This window comes from Gobio gobio, assembly GCF_949357685.1.
Source record: "Gobio gobio genome assembly, chromosome: 1".
In the NCBI taxonomy this organism is placed as follows: domain Eukaryota; kingdom Metazoa; phylum Chordata; class Actinopteri; order Cypriniformes; family Gobionidae; genus Gobio; species Gobio gobio.
In genome coordinates, this window is record NC_137097.1 from 14,638,163 (window position 1) to 14,658,373 (window position 20,211).

Sequence of the window (20,211 nt, forward strand, 5' to 3'; positions counted from 1 at the left end):
ATTTGTGTGGCTATTTATGTTTAAGATTCTTAAAAAAAAAAAAAAAATATATATATATATATATATATATATATATATATATATATATATATATATATATATATATATATATATATATATATATATATATATATATTATCGTTGCTTTATGATATTAATATTGAACCACTGTACTCACATGAACTGATTTAAATTGTGTTTAGTACATTAATGGATCTTGAGAGTGTACATTTCTGTGCTCCCTATGGAGGCCTCACTGAGCCTTCAGATTTCAACAAAAATATCTTCATTTGTGTTCCTAAGATGAACGGAGGTCTTACGGGTGTGGAACGGCATGAGGGTGAGAATAAATGACATTTAATTTTTGGGTGAACTAACCCTGGCCAGCCTTTTGCGGATATAACAGCTTCAACTCTTCTGGGAAGGCTTTCCACAAGGTTTAGGAGTGTGTTTATGGGATTTTATTTTATTTTATCATTCTTCTAGAAGCACATTTGTGAGGTCAGGCACTGATGTTGGAAGAGAAGGCCTGGCTCTCAGTCTCTGCTCTAATTCATCCCAAAGGTGTTCTATCGGGTTGAGGTCAGGACTCTGTGCAGGCCAGTCAAGTTGGGAGAGGAAGGGGTCATTACCTCTTGGCAGGTGTAAGCCTTCTCTCCTGTGTGAATTCTCATGTGGCCTTTAAGAAGCCCTTTTCGAGTGAAGCTCTTTCCACACTGTTGGCAGGCGTGAGGCTTCTCTCCAGTGTGAATTCTAATGTGTTCCTCAAGGTTTGCTTTATGAATGAAGCTCTTTCCACACTGTTGGCAGGTGTAATGCTTCTCTCCAGTGTGAATTCTCATGTGTTTCCCAAGGTTTGCTTTATGAGTGAAACTCTTTCCACACTGTTGGCAGGGGTAAGCCTTCTCTCCTGTGTGAAGTCTCATGTGGCCTTTAAGAAGCCCTTTTTGAATAAAGCTCTTTCCACACTGTTGGCAGGTATAAGGCTTCTCTCCAGTGTGAATTCTCATGTGGACTTTAAGAGACTCTTTTTGAGTGAAACTCTTTCCACACTTTTGGCAGGTGTGAGGCTTCTCTCCAGTGTGAAGTCTCATGTGGAATTTAAGAGACTCTTTATGAGTGAAGCTCTTTCCACACTGTTGGCAGGTGTAAGGCTTCTCTCCAGTGTGAATTCTCATGTGGACTTTAAGAGACTCTTTATGAGTGAAACTCTTTCCACACTGTTGGCAGGTGTAAGGCTTCTCTCCAGTGTGAATTCTCATGTGGAATTTAAGAGACTCTTTATGAGTGAAGCTCTTTCCACACTGTTGGCAGGTGTAAGGCTTCTCTCCAGTGTGAATTCTCATGTGGACTTTAAGAGACTCTTTATGAGTGAAACTCTTTCCACACTGTTGGCAGGTGTAAGGCTTCTCTCCAGTGTGAATTCTCATGTGTTTCCCAAGGTTTGCTTTATGAATGAAGCTCTTTCCACACTGTTGGCAGGTGTAATGCTTCTCTCCAGTGTGAATTCTCATGTGTTTCCCAAGGTTTGCTTTATGAGTGAAACTCTTTCCACACTGTTGGCAGGGGTAAGCCTTCTCTCCTGTGTGAAGTCTCATGTGGCCTTTAAGAAGCCCTTTTTGAATAAAGCTCTTTCCACACTGTTGGCAGGTATAAGGCTTCTCTCCAGTGTGAATTCTCATGTGGACTTTAAGAGACTCTTTTTGAGTGAAACTCTTTCCACACTTTTGGCAGGTGTGAGGCTTCTCTCCAGTGTGAAGTCTCATGTGGCCTTTAAGACGCCCTTTTCGAGTGAAACTCTTTCCACACTGCTGGCAGGTGTGAGGCTTCTCTCCAGTGTGAATTTTAATGTGTTCCTCAAGGTTTCCTTTACATCTGAAACTCTTTCCACACTGAGTGCAGGTGTAAGGCTTCTCTCCTGTGTGAATTCTCATGTGGCCTTTAAGATGCCCTTTTCGAGTGAAACTCTTTCCACACTGCTGGCAGGTGTGAGGCTTCTCTCCAGTGTGAATTTTAATGTGTTCCTTAAGGGTTACTTTTTGAGTGAAACTCTTTCCACACTGTTGGCAGGTGTGAGGCTTCTCTCCAGTGTGAATTTTAATGTGTTCCTCAAGGTTTCCTTTACGTCTGAAACTCTTTCCACACTGTTGGCAGGTGTAAGGCTTCTCCCCAGTGTTCATTTTCCTGTGGACTTTAAGGTGCTGTTTTTCAATTAAACTCTTTCCAGACTTTTTTTGTGAGGAAATCTTTTCAGTCTGTGAGCAACTAAAAGATTTTTCTCCAGCTATGAAATCATGATGTTGCCCATACGGATCTTTCTCTTCCATTTTATTTAGTTCTTGGCTCTCCACTTTTAGTGCCATCAGATCTAAAAGAGAAAAAAAACAAGTTAACCCCAGTTAAATGGCACAAAACAACAGACAAAGACATTAAACCAGAAACATGTATGTTACATCCTATACCCAGTAAGCTACAGTTCTTTAGGAAAATTTACAAACTCACTTTTCATCATGTTTGGATTCTATGTGTTCAGGACACTGCCACAGTTGTTATTGAAGTGGTTTGGAATATAGGGATTTGCGATTTGGGGAAAATATCTAATTGCGATTTTTCTGACAGATATTATGATTCGATTTGCTATTTAAAGGGGTGGTAAAGCACGATTTGACTTTTCTAACTTTAGCTAATGTGTAATGTTGCTGTTTGAGCATAAACAACATCTGCAAAGTTACAATGTTCAAAGTTTAAAGCAAAGGGAGATATTTGCTTTTAAAGAAATCAATTTCTAAGGACTACAGCAACCGGCCAGTAGGGACTACTAGACATTCCTCCAGGGTCTCTGACATCACCAGCCCCAATATTTACATAAACCCCTCCTCCGAGAATATTAAATAAGTGGGGGCGAGGCCATTTTGTATCGCCGGGGGGAAGCGTTGTTGTGGTTAGTAGGCTGGAGTGTTGTTGGCGCAATGCCGACGAAACGCTGTTATTTTCATCCGGATTGCAGGTCCACTCTGTTCAGCCTTCCTAGGGACGGGAGTGCGTTGCAGTGCGTTTAATATACAACATTTTATATGCGTGTGTGTATGAGACAGAGGGGAACAGGGGTCGGATGAGAAGACCGGAAAATGTGACATAATGGACAATATTCGTCTGTATTTGCAATACACGAGCCGCGGTTCAGCTGCACGAGACAAACACTGCCAGGGCACCCGCTGCACAATTCACGGAGGAAAGCTTCCACAATCTTTGCGAGTTCAATGCAGGATTCGCACAGCGGCTTGTCCTGAAGGATGGATTCAAAAACAGAAGCTGTTTACGGGCCACAACCTGTAAGTATGATTTATTTTTCGTTGATGTGTTTTCCTGTAATAGTCTGTATTGTTAATTGTACGTTGTGGCAAGGAAGTAAACAGATGATAACGCTGTTTGGCTCTGCAAACCAGTTTGTTAAATGCTCATTCATACTTAACGTTATCCGACAAACACCTAACGTTACAAACTTTTTTTTAAATCTCAACAGCGAACTTGGCATTAGTGTAAATTATTCTTTGATTAGAGCTTTTATGTATTGTTTATCTACAGGCATGCTAAACATGGTTCTGTGTTTGATTTGGCTACTAGTAAAGCCAATGTTTAGTGTTCATTTTGGGTTAATAGTTCTTGCGACAGATATTTGGCTATAATCGTTCTATAAATACAAAAGTAACAGTGCCATTCAGGAGCGATCACTATAGATCCGCAGTCTTTACTCTTGAGGACTGAACAGGTTCTGCTCGATCATCTTCACTAAAATTGTCTGGGTCCGATTCTGGCTCAAATTGGTATGGTTTTATTGATGCCATTGTTTCTAATACTACCCAAAGCACAGTCTACCGGTAAAGGTAAAGGGCGTGATGTTTCCGACAAACGTGCACTAGGCGGTTAGCGAATCACAACACAGCTAACCAATCTGAGCCCATTGCGTATTTTGAGGGACTGGCTTCATACAACCCGGAAACCATCAGACCGTTTTTACAAAGAGGGACAGAGTAGTGTAGAATAAAAGTAAAATATATGAAAAATAATGAATTTTTTTTTAAACGAAGCATGAACACGTTACAGTGCACCCCACAAACACAATCAAGCCTTCGAAAGAATGTGTTTTACCACCCCTTTAATTCTGTTAGGTCAAGCTTCAGCTGCACACCCTCTAAAGCCGGGTGCACACTGTGCGATTTTGGCCACGATTTGGCCGTCTGAGACAAATTTTGAAATCATAAAAGATTTCTCTGATGCTAGGCTAAAATCTGAAGTCTTTGATCTTTAGTTTGACATGTGCACCGACAACCAATTAATGACCGTTGCGATCAAATTTTACCTCGGACAAAATTCTGGCAGTGTCAGAAGATTTTAGGCGCAATCCTGCAGTGTGACTTCTCCTAGGACGATCGTCAAATCAAGAATCAGTAGGAGCGCAGAACCCAATGACGCATTTCGTGCTACAACATCAAATCACAACAGGGAACATGTCGAAAAGAGTCAGGTGAATGAAAAATGCCACTGCTTGTTTTTGTTGTTTGCTGAACGCTACCATTGTGTCTGTGAATGCGGCTCACCGTTACCGAACGTATCACGGATTGATGACGTAAAACTCAGTCCGTACGAGTCTCTTGCTTGCGTCCGTTTTTCACGTCTGACTGTCGTACAGTCTGACATAATGACAACTGAGATCCTACAGTGTGACATTACATCAGGGATCATGTTCATACAGTCTGACAAGCAACATTCGCAAAGGATTTAGAAAAATCGCACCGTGTGCAGGACCCTTAACTCCAATTATAAAATAGTTTTTTCTCCAATTCATTGTTGAAATATAATTTTATACACAGTGTCTGTCATTTTCACGACAGGTTTATTTAACATGCATGAAATAATCAAGACATCACTAACAGGTTAAGTAGAATATAATGAATATAACGGCTAATATAGAGCATAATTTTATTCACTAGAGAAATCAACTCTTTCACTAAATATATGTTGACACTGAATGACTGCCTGAGGTAAATGTGATGCTAACGTTACATGACATTGTTTAGTTTACAAGCAGTTATATTGACGTCTTTCCCCTGTTGAAACACTGATTTAGCGATTACACCACATGACAGTAAGTTGTAATGTATCCTCAGCATCAGGGACGTCGTTAGGCCTATTTTAGGGGGGCTGAAGCTACCCCAAAATGTTCCTAAGCCCCCCAAAATGATAATAAGAACCACAATAACAATTCGATTTATCAATAACCCGTTTCCTCATTCATATTTAGACGCAACAAATGATTTATATCCAGCTACAAAAAAATAGCCGAAAAGTCGGAAGTTGGACAGAAGTACAAAGAGTCGTTGTGCTATCAAGATGATACAGCGTTGCAGACCGGAGCACTACTGCAAGTAACTTCATCTCGTCTCATCGTTACCAAGGTTATAATCGTTAACGAAAGCGAACGAAAAAACGAAAACTAGGTGGGTTGTCGTTAACTGAAATAAAAATAAAAACGAGGCAACTGGTAACAAAAATGGTAACTAACCAAAACTGTAATGTGTGTTTGGCAAAACTAACTAAAATAAAACTATAGATCAAATGTCCTTAGTTTTCGTCTTCATCAATGTCTTTCATTGAGCAAATAACCTTCAGCTGCATTTCCTTCCCCTGCGTCTCTCACTCACGCGTCTCTCTCACATCCACACGCGCCACCAGGGGCGTAAATTTAATCTAAAAGTTGGGGGTGACAATAAACATGAAATTTCTCAAGAGCAATTTTTGAAGGGGACACAAATAATACAGCCAAAATCGTACTTGTAAGGATGTGTGTACCACAAAAAAAAAAAAAAACAACATTTTGTACTTATTTGGCGTTTTGGTGCACTGAAAAATTATCTAATGTCCGTTTTTCTTTTCTATGTTATTTTATCTGACCAACAACAACGCAATAGTAGTTTAAATACGATTAAGGTTCACCACGCAGTCATATTATAATTATTAAATTATCTTGCGTCCTCTACATAGTATTTTATAATATGATATTCAGATATTTAGATATTTAACTGCAGCAAGCCCTCTGATCTGCCCCTTATCATCATATTGAGCAAAACCCTACACAGATCTGACTGAACTTTCGGTTTAGAATTAGCCAATTTTTAGAATTTGGGGGCGGGTTGCTTGAATTTTGGGTTCATTAGCCTATTATTCGTAATGAAAAACACAACAACAAAACAGTACAATGACACACTCCCTTAAATAGGCGCTTTTACACTTTGAAACCAAATCTTCGATAATCTTGTCTGTCAGCTGTTTGCTCGTTCGGCTCGTGCTGTATTGAGCAGACACGTTCAGTTTTTAATTGTTTTGTCAGTTCTCTAACTGAACTCAATGATTTTATTACTATACAGCGGAGCGTAGGGGGTGCGGCGGTGGGCAAGTGATGTTAACAGTGTTTTGCCTAATCTGTATTAAAAAGAAAAGAATCACTTCATCTGACGTTTAAAATGAAAATAGCCTTGACCGCGACTTACTGGTGTTTCACAAATGCTGTCTGAAGAGCCTTGTTCTCTCCCCAAACTTGTGTGGTAGTTTTTCTACGTTCTACTACGTTAGTTGAGGTGTGCGGTGGATCAAACCACTGTGAGGCAAGGGGGGACTCAAAATGTTTCTAAACTTAAAACGCATTTTTTTGTCCCGTTTGCGTTTGTATTGTTTTACTACTTACACATTTATTTTAAATATATATTGTTATATTATTTACAATACTCAGCATGGTTTTTAGGGGGGGACAGCCCTCATATAGGGGGGGTCCTGTCCCCCCCATCCACTCTGCGATTTACGCCCCTGCGCGCCACACACACAACACACACACACACACACACAGCCCCTCCCCTCCGTGCACACCGCCGTCTCCATGAGAACGAGTGCTCGCCGTTGAAAGCAAGTTTGCGAAAGGTTGGCATCTCGTGAACACCTTTACACAATCACACACTGAATGTTTGATGAGTAGGCTATTGTATAGGGTACATTTATCAGAAGCCTTGGATGAACAGGGAAGTGCGACTCCTGCTGAAGTCACGCAACACTGCCTTCAGATCAGGAGATGCACAAGCCTACAGTACATCCAGAGCAAACCTGAAGAGGGGCATCAAAAAGGCCAAGCACTGCTACAAGCTAAAGATAGAGGGACACTTTTCCAACTCTGACCCTCGACGCATGTGGCAGGGCATTCAGGCCATCAGCGAATACAAACCCACCCACTCCACCCCCGCAGCCACTGATGTCAACTTCCTGAACGAGCTAAATTACTTCTATGCTCGTTTTGAAAGAGACAACAGAGAAACTGCCACCAAGCTCAAACCCTCAGCTGACCACCCACCAATCACACTCTCCTCCACAGATGTCTGCAAGGCACTGAGCCGGATCAGCGCACACAAGGCTGCTGGACCAGACAACATCCCTGGTTGTGTTCTCAGGGCATGTGCGGAGCAGCTTTTTTTTTTTTTTCAGTTTTTACAGACATTTTCAACCTGTCTCTTGCCCAAGCAGCTGTACCAACATGCTTTAAACGCACTTCCATTGTGCCAGTGCCAAAACACTCTAGCCCGAGGTGCCCTAATGACTACCGCCCTGTAGCACTGACACCCATCGTTATGAAGTGCTTTGAGCGGCTGGTCCTGGAACACCTAAAAGACTCTCTACCATCCACATTGGACTCACACCAGTTTGCCTATCGCAGCAATAGGAGCACAGAGGATGCCGTTTCCATGGCACTGCACTCTGTGCTCACCCATCTGGACAATAAGAACACTTATGCACGCATGCTGTTTGTTGACTTCAGCTCAGCATTCAACACTGTCATCCCATCCAAGTTAATAGCCAAACTTGGAGACCTGGGCATCAACACTTCAATGTGTAACTGGATTTTGGACTTCCTAACAGACAGACCCCAGAATGTTCGATCAGGATCCACCTGCTCCACGTCCATTACACTCAACACTGGTGTACCACAGGGCTGTGTGCTAAGCCCATTTCTCTACTCCCTCTTCACCGCCGACTGCAAGCCTGTGTATGGAACTAATGATATAAATAGTAAACTTAATAATAAACTTCACCTGTAAATTCTGTTTATAGTAATAGCCATCCGTATATTATATTCATAGTACATATTCACCTGTAAATTCTGTTTAAAGTAATAGCCATCTGTATATTAAATTCCTAGTACATATTCACATGTAAATTCTGTTTATAGTAATAGCCATCTGTATATTATATTCACTGTACATATTCACCTGTAAATTCAGTTCTGTTTATAGTAATAACCATCTCTCTATTTATACATATTTATATATACTCAGTACATATCCATGTCCTGCACTTACGCAACCACTGTATATCCTGCACTTGCTGCTATTGCACTTCTGGTTAGACCTAAACTGCATTTTGTTGCCTTGTACTTGTACTTGTGTAATGACAATAAAGTTGAATCTAATCTAATCTAATCAGGAGCAAAATCTGGCCTAAGGAAATTCCCCCTTTGATGTCTCTAAAAGCTAACATTACAGTAACTTTTCTTTAACAGAGTAGAAATGGAAGAGAATATGTCTGTCACGTTTTACTTGTTAAAGGGATAGTTCACCAAAAAATGAAACTTCTGTCATCATTTACTCACCCTCAAGTTGTTTCAAACCTGTATGAGTTTCTTTCTTCTGCTGAACACAAAAGAAGATATTTTGAATAATGTTTGTAACCAAGCAGAGAGAGCAACCATTGACTAAAAATACTATGGTAGTCAATGGTTGCTTTCTCTGCTTGGTTACAAACATTATTCAAAATATCTTCTTTTGTGTTCAGCAAAACAAAGAAACTCATTCAGGTTTGGAACAACTTGAGGGTGAGTAAATGATGACAGAAGTTTCTATCCCTTTAAGCTCTAGATGTGAGTGCAAAGATTTTGCAAACGCAAGTTACAAATACCCTGGGGGCGAGTGTGGGAACTCAGATTGAAGTGTGTTCGGCGCTTGAAACAAGACGACTGTGAACTGTTAAAGATGGCACTCGGTTACACGCGTGCACCGAACTATCCGTCATTGTGTTAAACCCGCCAATAGCGCGCCAGGTGAATAAGCCGGTTTCTGATTGGTCCCCGCAAATTTGTAACAGAAGCAGGATAGAAATATGTACAAGTTTCCAGCCTGAGGTACAGGGCGAAATCAAATCGCCTGCAGTTTGGGCTGGGTTTACCTGGTCTAGGCCATTTCAGGAGCGACTCGCGGAACAGGATAGCGGATTCAGTCAATTAAAAGCGCTCGTCATTCCTGAAACTTTGCGGTATATGTGGACGTTGGTCCTCTTAAGAAACATAGTTTAGACTACAGAAAGCAAGCAGTGCAGCCGTTATAGTGATCGACAGAAAATCCCTCTATAAACCAATGAATCTAACAGCACAAAAAATTATTTACATTGAGTATAAGCTTTGCTTGTTATAATGAGAGGATCTGTGAGCGTGTAGACTTGAAAATATCAAATGAGTGAGTTCAGCTTTGAGAATGAAACCAACCTGTGTGTTCTTCAGTTTTTTCATGTTTCACTCTCAATGTTTCTTCAATCTTCATGTCTTCTCTCTCCTCTTTCTCTGTGTGTTCCTCAGTTTCTTCATGTTTCACTCTCAATGTTTCCTCAATCTTCATGTCTTCTCTCTCCTCTTTCTCTGTTTGTTCCTCAGTTTTTTCATGTTTCACTCTCAATGTTTCTTCAATCTTCATGTCTTCTCTCTCCTCTTTCTCTGTGTGTTCCTCAGTTTCTTCATGTTTCAAACTGAATACATTTTCAATCCTCAAGTCTTCACTCTCCTCTTTCTTTCTTTGTTCCTCAGTTTCTTCATGTTTCAAACTGAATACATTTTCAATCCTCAGGTCTTCACTCTCCTCTTTAATAAACACCATCTTTATTAATGATCTCAGTCGCTTCTCCAGGAGTTTTTCTGTGTGTTTGTCCTGTTTAAGACGAAAAATAAATCCACATTAAATCTCTGAGTGTCTCAATCAGCTCTATTTCAGTATCAAAAGTCTCAGTAACACTCAAAACTAGCACTACAAACTAATAAAAGAAAACAAATTACACAAACACTATATATTTATTTAATTTCTCTCATCTCTACTCGTCAGAAACTGAACTCATGTTTATATGATGAACTGAGTCTCTATCAGCTCTAGTTCAGTCTCAGTCACACTCAACACTAGCACTACACACTAATAATGAACACTAGAGAGTGTGATAAAGCTCAGTTTCTCCATCATCTCTACTCTCCAGAGACTGAACTCATGTTTATATGATGAACTGAGTCTCTATCAGCTCTAGTTCAGTCTCAGTCACACTCAACACTAGCACTACACACTAATAATGAACACTAGAGAGTGTGATAAAGCTCAGTTTCTCTCATCATCTCTACTCTCAGAGACTGAACTCATGTTTATATGATGAACTGAGTCTCTATCAGCTCTAGTTCAGTCTCAGTCACACTCAACACTAGCACTACACACTAATAATGAACACTAGAGAGTGTGATAAAGCTCAGTTTCTCCATCATCTCTACTCTCCAGAGACTGAACTCATGTTTATATGATGAACTGAGTCTCTATCAGCTCTAGTTCAGTCTCAGTAACACTCAACACTAGCACTACACACTAATAATGAACACTAGAGAGTGTGATAAAGCTCAGTTTCTCTCATCATCTCTACTCTCCAGAGACTGAACTCATGTTTATATGATGAACTGAGTCTCTATCAGCTCTAGTTCAGTCTCAGTCACACTCAACACTAGCACTACACACTACACACTAATAATGAACACTAGAGAGTGTGATAAAGCTCAGTTTCTCAATCATCTCTACTCTCCAGAGACTGAACTCATGTTTATATGATGAACTGAGTCTCTATCAGCTCTAGTTCAGTCTCAGTAACACTCAACACTAGCACTACACACTAATAATGAACACTAGAGAGTGTGATAAAGCTCAGTTTCTCTCATCATCTCTACTCTCCAGAGACTGAACTCATGTTTATATGATGAACTGAGTCTCCATCAGCTCTAATTCAGTCTCAGTAACACTCAACACTAGCACTACACACTAATAATGAACACTAGAGAGTGTGATAAAGCTCAGTTTCTCTCATCATCTCTACTCTCCAGAGACTGAACTCATGTTTATATGATGAACTGAGTCTCTATCAGCTCTAGTTCAGTCTCAGTCACACTCAACACTAGCACTACACACTAATAATGAACACTAGAGAGTGTGATAAAGCTCAGTTTCTCCATCATCTCTACTCTCCAGAGACTGAACTCATGTTTATATGATGAACTGAGTCTCTATCAGCTCTAGTTCAGTCTCAGTAACACTCAACACTAGCACTACACACTAATAATGAACACTAGAGAGTGTGATAAAGCTCAGTTTCTCCATCATCTCTACTCTCCAGAGACTGAACTCATGTTTATATGATGAACTGAGTCTCTATCAGCTCTAGTTCAGTCTCAGTAACACTCAACACTAGCACTACACACTAATAATGAACACTAGAGAGTGTGATAAAGCTCAGTTTCTCCATCATCTCTACTCTCCAGAGACTGAACTCATGTTTATATGATGAACTGAGTCTCTATCAGCTCTAGTTCAGTCTCAGTAACACTAAACACTAGCACTACACACTAATAATGAACACTAGAGAGTGTGATAAAGCTCAGTTTCTCTCATCATCTCTACTCTCCAGAGACTGAACTCATGTTTATATGATGAACTGAGTCTCTATCAGCTCTAGTTCAGTCTCAGTAACACTCAACACTAGCACTACACACTAATAATGAACACTAGAGAGTGTGATAAAGCTCAGTTTCTCCATCATCTCTACTCTCCAGAGACTGAACTCATGTTTATATGATGAACTGAGTCTCTATCAGCTCTAGTTCAGTCTCAGTAACACTCAACACTAGCACTACACACTAATAATGAACACTAGAGAGTGTGATAAAGCTCAGTTTCTCTCATCATCTCTACTCTCCAGAGACTGAACTCATGTTTATATGATGAACTGAGTCTCTATCAGCTCTAGTTCAGTCTCAGTGACACTCAACACTAGCACTACACACTAATAATGAACACTAGAGAGTGTGATAAAGCTCAGTTTCTCCATCATCTCTACTCTCCAGAGACTGAACTCATGTTTATATGATGAACTGAGTCTCTATCAGCTCTAGTTCAGTCTCAGTGACACTCAACACTAGCACTACACACTAATAATGAACACTAGAGAGTGTGATAAAGCTCAGTTTCTCCATCATCTCTACTCTCCAGAGACTGAACTCATGTTTATATGATGAACTGAGTCTCTATCAGCTCTAGTTCAGTCTCAGTAACACTCAACACTAGCACTACACACTAATAATGAACACTAGAGAGTGTGATAAAGCTCAGTTTCTCCATCATCTCTACTCTCCAGAGACTGAACTCATGTTTATATGATGAACTGAGTCTCTATCAGCTCTAGTTCAGTCTCAGTCACACTCAACACTAGCACTGCACACTAATAATGAACACTAGAGAGTGTGATAAAGCTCAGTTTCTCTCATCTCTACTCTCCAGAGACTGAACTCATGTTTATATGATGAACTGAGTCTCTATCAGCTCTAGTTCAGTCTCAGTAACACTCAACACTAGCACTACACACTAATAATGAACACTAGAGAGTGTGATAAAGCTCAGTTTCTCTCATCTCTACTCTCCAGAGACTGAACTCATGTTTATATGATGAACTGAGTCTCTATCAGCTCTAGTTCAGTCTCAGTAACACTCAACACTAGCACTACACACTAATAATGAACACTAGAGAGTGTGATAAAGCTCAGTTTCTCTCATCATCTCTACTCTCCAGAGACTGAACTCATGTTTATATGATGAACTGAGTCTCTATCAGCTCTAGTTCAGTCTCAGTAACACTCAACACTAGCACTACACACTAATAATGAACACTAGAGAGTGTGATAAAGCTCAGTTTCTCTCATCATCTCTACTCTCCAGAGACTGAACTCATGTTTATATGATGAACTGAGTCTCTATCAGCTCTAGTTCAGTCTCAGTAACACTCAACACTAGCACTACACACTAATAATGAACACTAGAGAGTGTGATAAAGCTCAGTTTCTCCATCATCTCTACTCTCCAGAGACTGAACTCATGTTTATATGATGAACTGAGTCTCTATCAGCTCTAGTTCAGTCTCAGTAACACTCAACACTAGCACTACACACTACTAATGAACACTAGAGAGTGTGATAAAGCTCAGTTTCTCTCATCTCTACTCTCCAGAGACTGAACTCATGTTTATATGATGAACTGAGAGAGAGAAATGAATCGCTGCTTCTGTTACTCTTGTGTTTATTCTGTTACTTTACTCACACAACGCTGATAAATGTTAGATAAAGCAATGCAATGTTACGTTTAATAATACATAATTCAGTCTGCCTGTAAAACTTTGAAGATGGTTTCTATCGTTTTAAACATTTTAAACGCTTAACCCTCTATGGTACGGTGTTGCCTCCAGGCAACATAGCCTATTTTAGCTTTTTTTTAATAAAAACTTAATAGAATTTAATTGGTCAATGCAATTTTAGGGGAGGAGAACTCAATTACTAACCAATGAAAATGCAAAAGAGTGGTCACATGACCCACAGTACTCCATTTTGTTCCTTCTTTCAGCACACGTGCACATGTCACATGGCTCCATATTTTCTCTGATGAAAAGTGCATTTTTCACTCATTTCTGTCCAGATAATCAGCTACAAAAAATCTGAATCACCTTCACTGGTAAGTAAAGAAGTATTTTCAAAAACTTTACACTATTTATCATCAACTGTGTCATAGTAAATTACAAAAAACTGCATGTTGCCTCGAGGCAACATTGTACCATTATGGAATCACAGGCCATACCAGGCATATACTAGGTTTGGAATACAAGTATATTTTATTCATAGGAAAAAGAGTTTAAATTATATAAATGTATATGCATTTTTGCATGATTTTATAATGCATTTATAAGAAAAGTAATTAACATACTATATATGCACATATTATGATTTAATGCAGGAGATGAATCCGCACGTTTTCTATGGCACTTCAAAAAGATATAAAGCACAGGTAGTACTGCCAGTTGATGAGAGTGAGGATGAGGTGTCCTGTAGTGATGAGGAAGATGAGGTCATAGTGACAATTCAGCAGGGAGAGAGTGAGAGCGAGGATGGAGATGAGGATGAAGACGGAAGTGAGAGTGAGAGTGAGGATGGAGATGAGGATGAAGACGGAACTACGATAATGGTAGAAAATCAACAGGAAGAAGTTCAGAGTGAGAATGAGGAACGTGGTGATGGTGAAAATGGAGGTACAGTAGCAGACTTGATTAGAGAAGGATGATTGGTAAATTCAGTAAAAAATAAACCATGTCATTTGCAACTCACAATGTTTTTTTTTCAGAGGCTTGCCAGCAGCAATACACCCGAGCTAAGAATTTAGAGTGGAAAAAATGCAGGACAATCCTTCCAGTACCACAATGGAAAGGCAGATTGACAAAAGCAACAGATGTGAAACATCCTGCTGAATACTTTCGAGGCCTCCTCACTAGCAGTTGTATTGACAATATAGTAGAACAAACCAACCTCTATGCCATACAGTGTGATCCTAGCAAACCACTCAAAGTCACAGCTGAGGAGATTGAGCAATTCATTGGCATTTGTTTCTATATGTCAGTCTTTGGACTTCCAGGATGCCGAATGTACTGGCAGTCAGCAACAAGGATCGACTGTGTTGCAAACACCATGGCCTTGCATCGCTGGGAGGCTATCAAGCGCAATCTACACTTTGCTGACAACTTAAAGCAAGTTCCTATTGGAGAACCAGCTTATGACAAGCTGTACAAGGTGCTCCCACTGCTGACATCCCTCTTGGAGAAGTTCCAAGCAATCCCAATTGATGAAAATCTTTGTGTGGATGAACAAATTGTCCCATTCAAGGGGAAAACCCCTATGAAACAGTACAATCCCAAGAAGCCAAAACGTTGGGGATATAAAATATTTGTTCTTGCTGATAGCAGTGGCATAGTCTACAACTTTGAGGTGTATACCGGGTGTATCTCTCCTTGCAATGGGCAGCCTGACATAGGCGCTAGTGGCAACATAGTGCTAACCCTTTCAAGCATCATTCCAGACAACAGTTCCCACAAGTTGTTCTTCGACAACTGGTTCTCCAGTGTTGATCTGCAGATGCTGTTGGAGAAGAGGAAAATCCACTGCATTTGCACAGTCAGAACCAATCGTCTGGCTGGATGCTGTCTCCCCACTGATCAAGACATGAAAAAGAAAGGAAGAGGGGATTTTGAGGAAAAGGAGACCATTTACAAAGGGGTTACCCTTAGGGCTGTGAAGTGGCATGATAATCGAGCAGTCACTCTCCTCTCCACCTTTGCCTCAGTGAATCCAACAACCACTGTGATGAGATGGGACAAAAAAAGGAAGACAACAGTCCAGGTGAAATGTCCGAGCATTGTCACCAAGTACAACAAAAGCATGGGAGGGGTTGATCTACTAGACTCCCTCATCGCCCTCTACAGAACAAAGATTCGATCCAAAAAGTGGTATCACCGATTGGTCTTCCACATGTTTGATTTTGCTGTTGTTGAGGCCTGGCTCCTCTACCGGAGAGACAGCAGAGACTGTGACATCCCTCCAAAGGATGTGAGCAGCCTTGCAAAATTCAAAGCTGAAGTTGCTGGATGTCTCTGTATGGAGAGGAAGGCCTTGAAGAGAAGAGGGAGACCATCACAGCACAGTGAGGAAGAACAGCCTGAAAAGCGTCCAAAAACCCCTGTAGAGCCACGACCTTCAACGCTGGTTCGCTTTGATCAGACAGGTCATTGGCCTGTTTGGGTTGAAAGAAAGGGGAGATGTAAATACTCAGGTTGTTCAGGCATTGTAAAAGTGCAGTGCTCAAAATGTGTCACCTACCTGTGTTTTTCTGTTGAGAGGAATTGCTTCGTCAACTTTCACAAGCAGTGAGGTGCCATTAGTGAGGAAGGAGATTTTGTGTGTATGTTCTTGTGTACATGCAGGTCCTTGTGTGTATATGCATGCTTGTAAGGATAAGGTTCATAATAGGATAAGGTTATGGTGATTATTAATGTTTTACCTTGAAACAACACTGATTGTAACTGTTTGAAATGATAACTTGATGGTTTGAAGTACTTGTGTTCCACGGTGGTACAATGTTGCCTGAGGGCAACAGCTGGATAATAAATGTTACTTTTTATTAAATATGTAATGTGTAATTTGTTTAAAACTAGATAAATCTGTTTGATTGAGTGTTCAGTTCAATAAATTGATGTTTTCAATAAATATATTTCTTTTTTCTTCATGAAAATGTTAAATGTTTAAATTTGTCCGTTGTGGTACAATGTTGCCTTGAGGCAACAAACTTTTAATAAACAAATAAAATTAAAAATAATGAAAATGTTTATTGATATTGTTATAGTGACCAATTTTAAGCAAGAAAAACATCACAAATAATTTTTTCCTCACTGATATCATATTGCGTACCATAGAGCAGTGGTTCCCAACCACGTTCCTGGAGGACCCCCAACAGTGCACATTTTGGATGTGTCCTTTGTCTGACACACCCACATCAGGTCTTGGAGTAGCTACTAATGAGCTGTTGACCTGAATCAGGTGTGTTTGATTGAGGAGACATGCAAAATGTGCACTGTTGGGGGTCCTCCAGGAACGTGGTTGGGAACCACTGCCATAGAGGGTTAAAACACAAACCTTTCCTCCAGCCAAATCACAACACGTGCGGGAGCGCGGCGCGGGCTTATGACGTCACACACAAAACCAAAATAAAAGTCCCGTTCACACACGCTCCAGTCTACATTCACAGAAGTGCCCATATACAAATAATACAAGAGATGACCAAAATTCAGGGTTGAATGTATTGGTGAAATACATTTTTAAATACATGTTGTTCAGTGATAAGCTGAAAATATTAGGAAACTAGTAAAGACTGAGAGACTTTAAAGGTTTTGTTTAGGGGAATGCATTATTTATACAATACAAATGATTGTTGTGTGTTAGCACTGAAATGCATGTCTGATATTAAAAATATGTATATAGCTATAAAGTTAATTTGAGTGTAAAGACACCTGAAAATAAGTGTACAATGTCTAACCAGAGTAAACAAACGCTGAAGTTAGCTTGATAAAGCTGGACCTGAAATTTGGAAAAAGTTAATTTAGGGTTTGAAGTTTACCGTTTTTTACAATCGCTATGACAATTTTTTGCAACACATTTCCTAAACTCTTAACGCACACTGCAAAACATGCTTTTCTTACTTAGTATTTTTGTCTTGTTTTCAGTCCAAATATCTAAAAAATCTTACATTAAGAAGCATTTACTAGACAAGCAAACTTTTTTGTCTTGTTTTGGGGGGAAATAACTCAAAATTAAGGGAGTTTTTGCTTAAAATAAGCAAAATAATCTCCCAATGAGGTAAGAAAAATAATCTTAATTCAAACAGCAAACAAGATTATTTTGTTTACCCCATTGGGAGATTATTTTGCTTATTTTAAGTTATTTTCCCCCAAAACAAGACAAAAACTTTTGCTTGTCTAGTAAATGCTTCTTAATTTTTTTTAGATATTTGGACTGAAAACAAGACAAAAATACTAAGTAAGAAAAGCATTTTTTGCAGCGCACCAACACACAATTGGCAAAACGGTTCATTTGATGTCCAAAATCACACATTGTAAACTAAACTGCAACACTAGTTTTATGAACAATAGTATTAAAACCCAGGGGGCGCCAGGTTGATGCGATCATGATGGGTCCAAGTCAACTGGAGATTTGAAATGACTGATAACAAGAACTGCAAGCAGTTTTACGGGGCCAAGCCCAGAAGGGGCTGTAGCGCAATGCAGAGCCAATTTTATAAAGTTGTCCCCCACTGGACTCCAACCCCTGTATCTCGGGTTCAGGAACCTGTAACGGTGGTCGCCCCAACACTATACAAATTTTAACCAAAAAAATCTTCTGAGGGGAGAATCAAACCCAGGACACCTGCGTAGACGGGCTAAGCTCTAACCGCTAGACCACCGTAATGATGATGCAATCTGGCCAACAACAGTCTGAAGTCGACTTACAGTCCCAAAGCTATATATACATATATATATATATATATATATATATATATATATATATATATATATATATATATATATATATATATATATATATATATATATATATATATATATATATATATATATATATATATATATATATATATATATATATATATATATATATATATATATATATATATATATATATAACAGTCAGTAATGTTCAGGTGCCAGACAAGTATATACTTGTCACATAGATGTATCATTCCGGATAGAAAAAAAACAAACAAACCACCCGTTACATAAAAAAACTACACTTACATAAGTAATTGATTACAACTTTCTTTAATAAGATTAGCAAGTATTTTTGATTACCACAATTCTCTTCAAAAAAAGGGGGGGGGGGGGGAGTAAATAGCGGAAAAGAAAATACAATAAAAAATAAACAAAGACAAATCCGTACTCTTTCAATCACGTTAATAATATAATTAAAGAAAAGAAAGAAGAAAAAAAAAAGATAAATAAACAGACAAATCAGCACTTGTTAAATATGTGGCATAGAGTGCTGTGTGTGCTGTGTGAGTGTATCAGGGGTGTGTAAGAAGTGAATATGTCTCTTGTAAATATAACACTGACCAATGTTGCAGCACGGGTGGTTAAGAGTGACCCGGGCACATCGTCAGTGTCAGCCTATCTTGCTCTTGTCCTTCCTTCCTTCCTTCTCTACCAAGCCACCGAATTAGGAGTACGGTACACACCAGTCCCATTCAAAACTTGGCGGAGTATTCACAGGCCAAGGGAAAACTGTCGTAAGGCTGCCCGTTATCACCACCTCCTCCTCACGATGCCCGGAAACGCACACTTTGCCCAACGATCCACCCGCAATGACTGCCTCCAATGAGAACGTAACGCAATGTTACTCGTCAGTTGAACATGCCCCCTCAACCTTTAAAGGTCCCGTTCTTCGTGTTTTTTTGAAGCTTTGATTGTGTTTACAGTGTGCAATATAACATGTGTTCATGTTTCGCGTGTAAAAAAAAAAACAGTATTTTTAACACAATTTACTTATCTGTACACCGCTATTTTCACTGTCCTAAAAACGGCTGATGAGTTCCTTGTTCTATGAAGTCCCTCCTTCAGAAATACGTAACGAGTTCTGATTGTGCCAGCGGTTCCTGTGTTGTGTTTTGACAGCAGCTTAGCGCACGTGGAAAGGTCGTGCCTCTTAACGGGAGATGTATGCGCTTAATGATCTCTACAGCATCCCTGGGAAAGCCAAACAAAGGTGATTTGACTCCGGGATGAAAATAACAGCGTCTCAACGACATGGCGACAAACACACTCAAACGCAACAATTCCTTTTCTCCACGCGACCGTCCTCTTCTCCACGTGGGACAGCAACAAGACCACGCCCCCTTTTTTCGCGTATTCTTGTGGGCGGAGGACGTCATTTATGAAGGAAGTACCAGGATGTAGTCCAAGCCAGCCGTTCGCTGTAGGCTTTGAAAGGGAACTTCTGTTAAATAAAATATCTCGCTTGGCATTGAACTTTGAGCTTTATAATTTTACAGGTATTATTTATGCTCTAACAGCAACATTACACACTAACTAAAGTTTGAACAATGGGATCACGAAGAACGGGACCTTTAAACCCGGCCCTTATATACATGTACTCATTCCATTAAGTTTCCTCTCCTCCAATCCTGTCTGAGTGTAGTTTGGGAAGGAGTGTGACAGAAAGTGAAAGTACATAAAAGGGGCAGTACAGATAATATCGATATTGCCACTCAGGGATTTGAGCAAGTGCTGCTTTTCTTGTCATGTGTGGAAATTTACAGGAGGAGTGACTTTGTTTGGGAACTGATAAAAGCTGAGTGCTGTTATGTCTAGTTAGTGCACTCTGCAGACATTGAAGATGCCTGTATGACTGTGACTCATTTCTTGCAAGAAATTAAATCTTTATAAAGACAATTGGGC

General features: G+C 39.8%; 1 protein-coding gene across 1 annotated transcript; it reads left to right on the forward strand.

Annotated features, from left to right (window-relative positions):
• Positions 1-14,384: 14,384 nt before the first annotated feature.
• On the forward strand, positions 14,385-16,120 carry LOC307117661 (piggyBac transposable element-derived protein 3-like; the record flags this gene model as incomplete). Its single annotated transcript, XM_079802648.1, has 2 exons — positions 14,385-14,451; positions 14,544-16,120. 2 exons carry the CDS (start codon positions 14,385-14,387, stop codon positions 16,118-16,120), a joined length of 1,644 nt encoding a protein of 547 aa, XP_079658774.1.
• Positions 16,121-20,211: the final 4,091 nt, after the last annotated feature.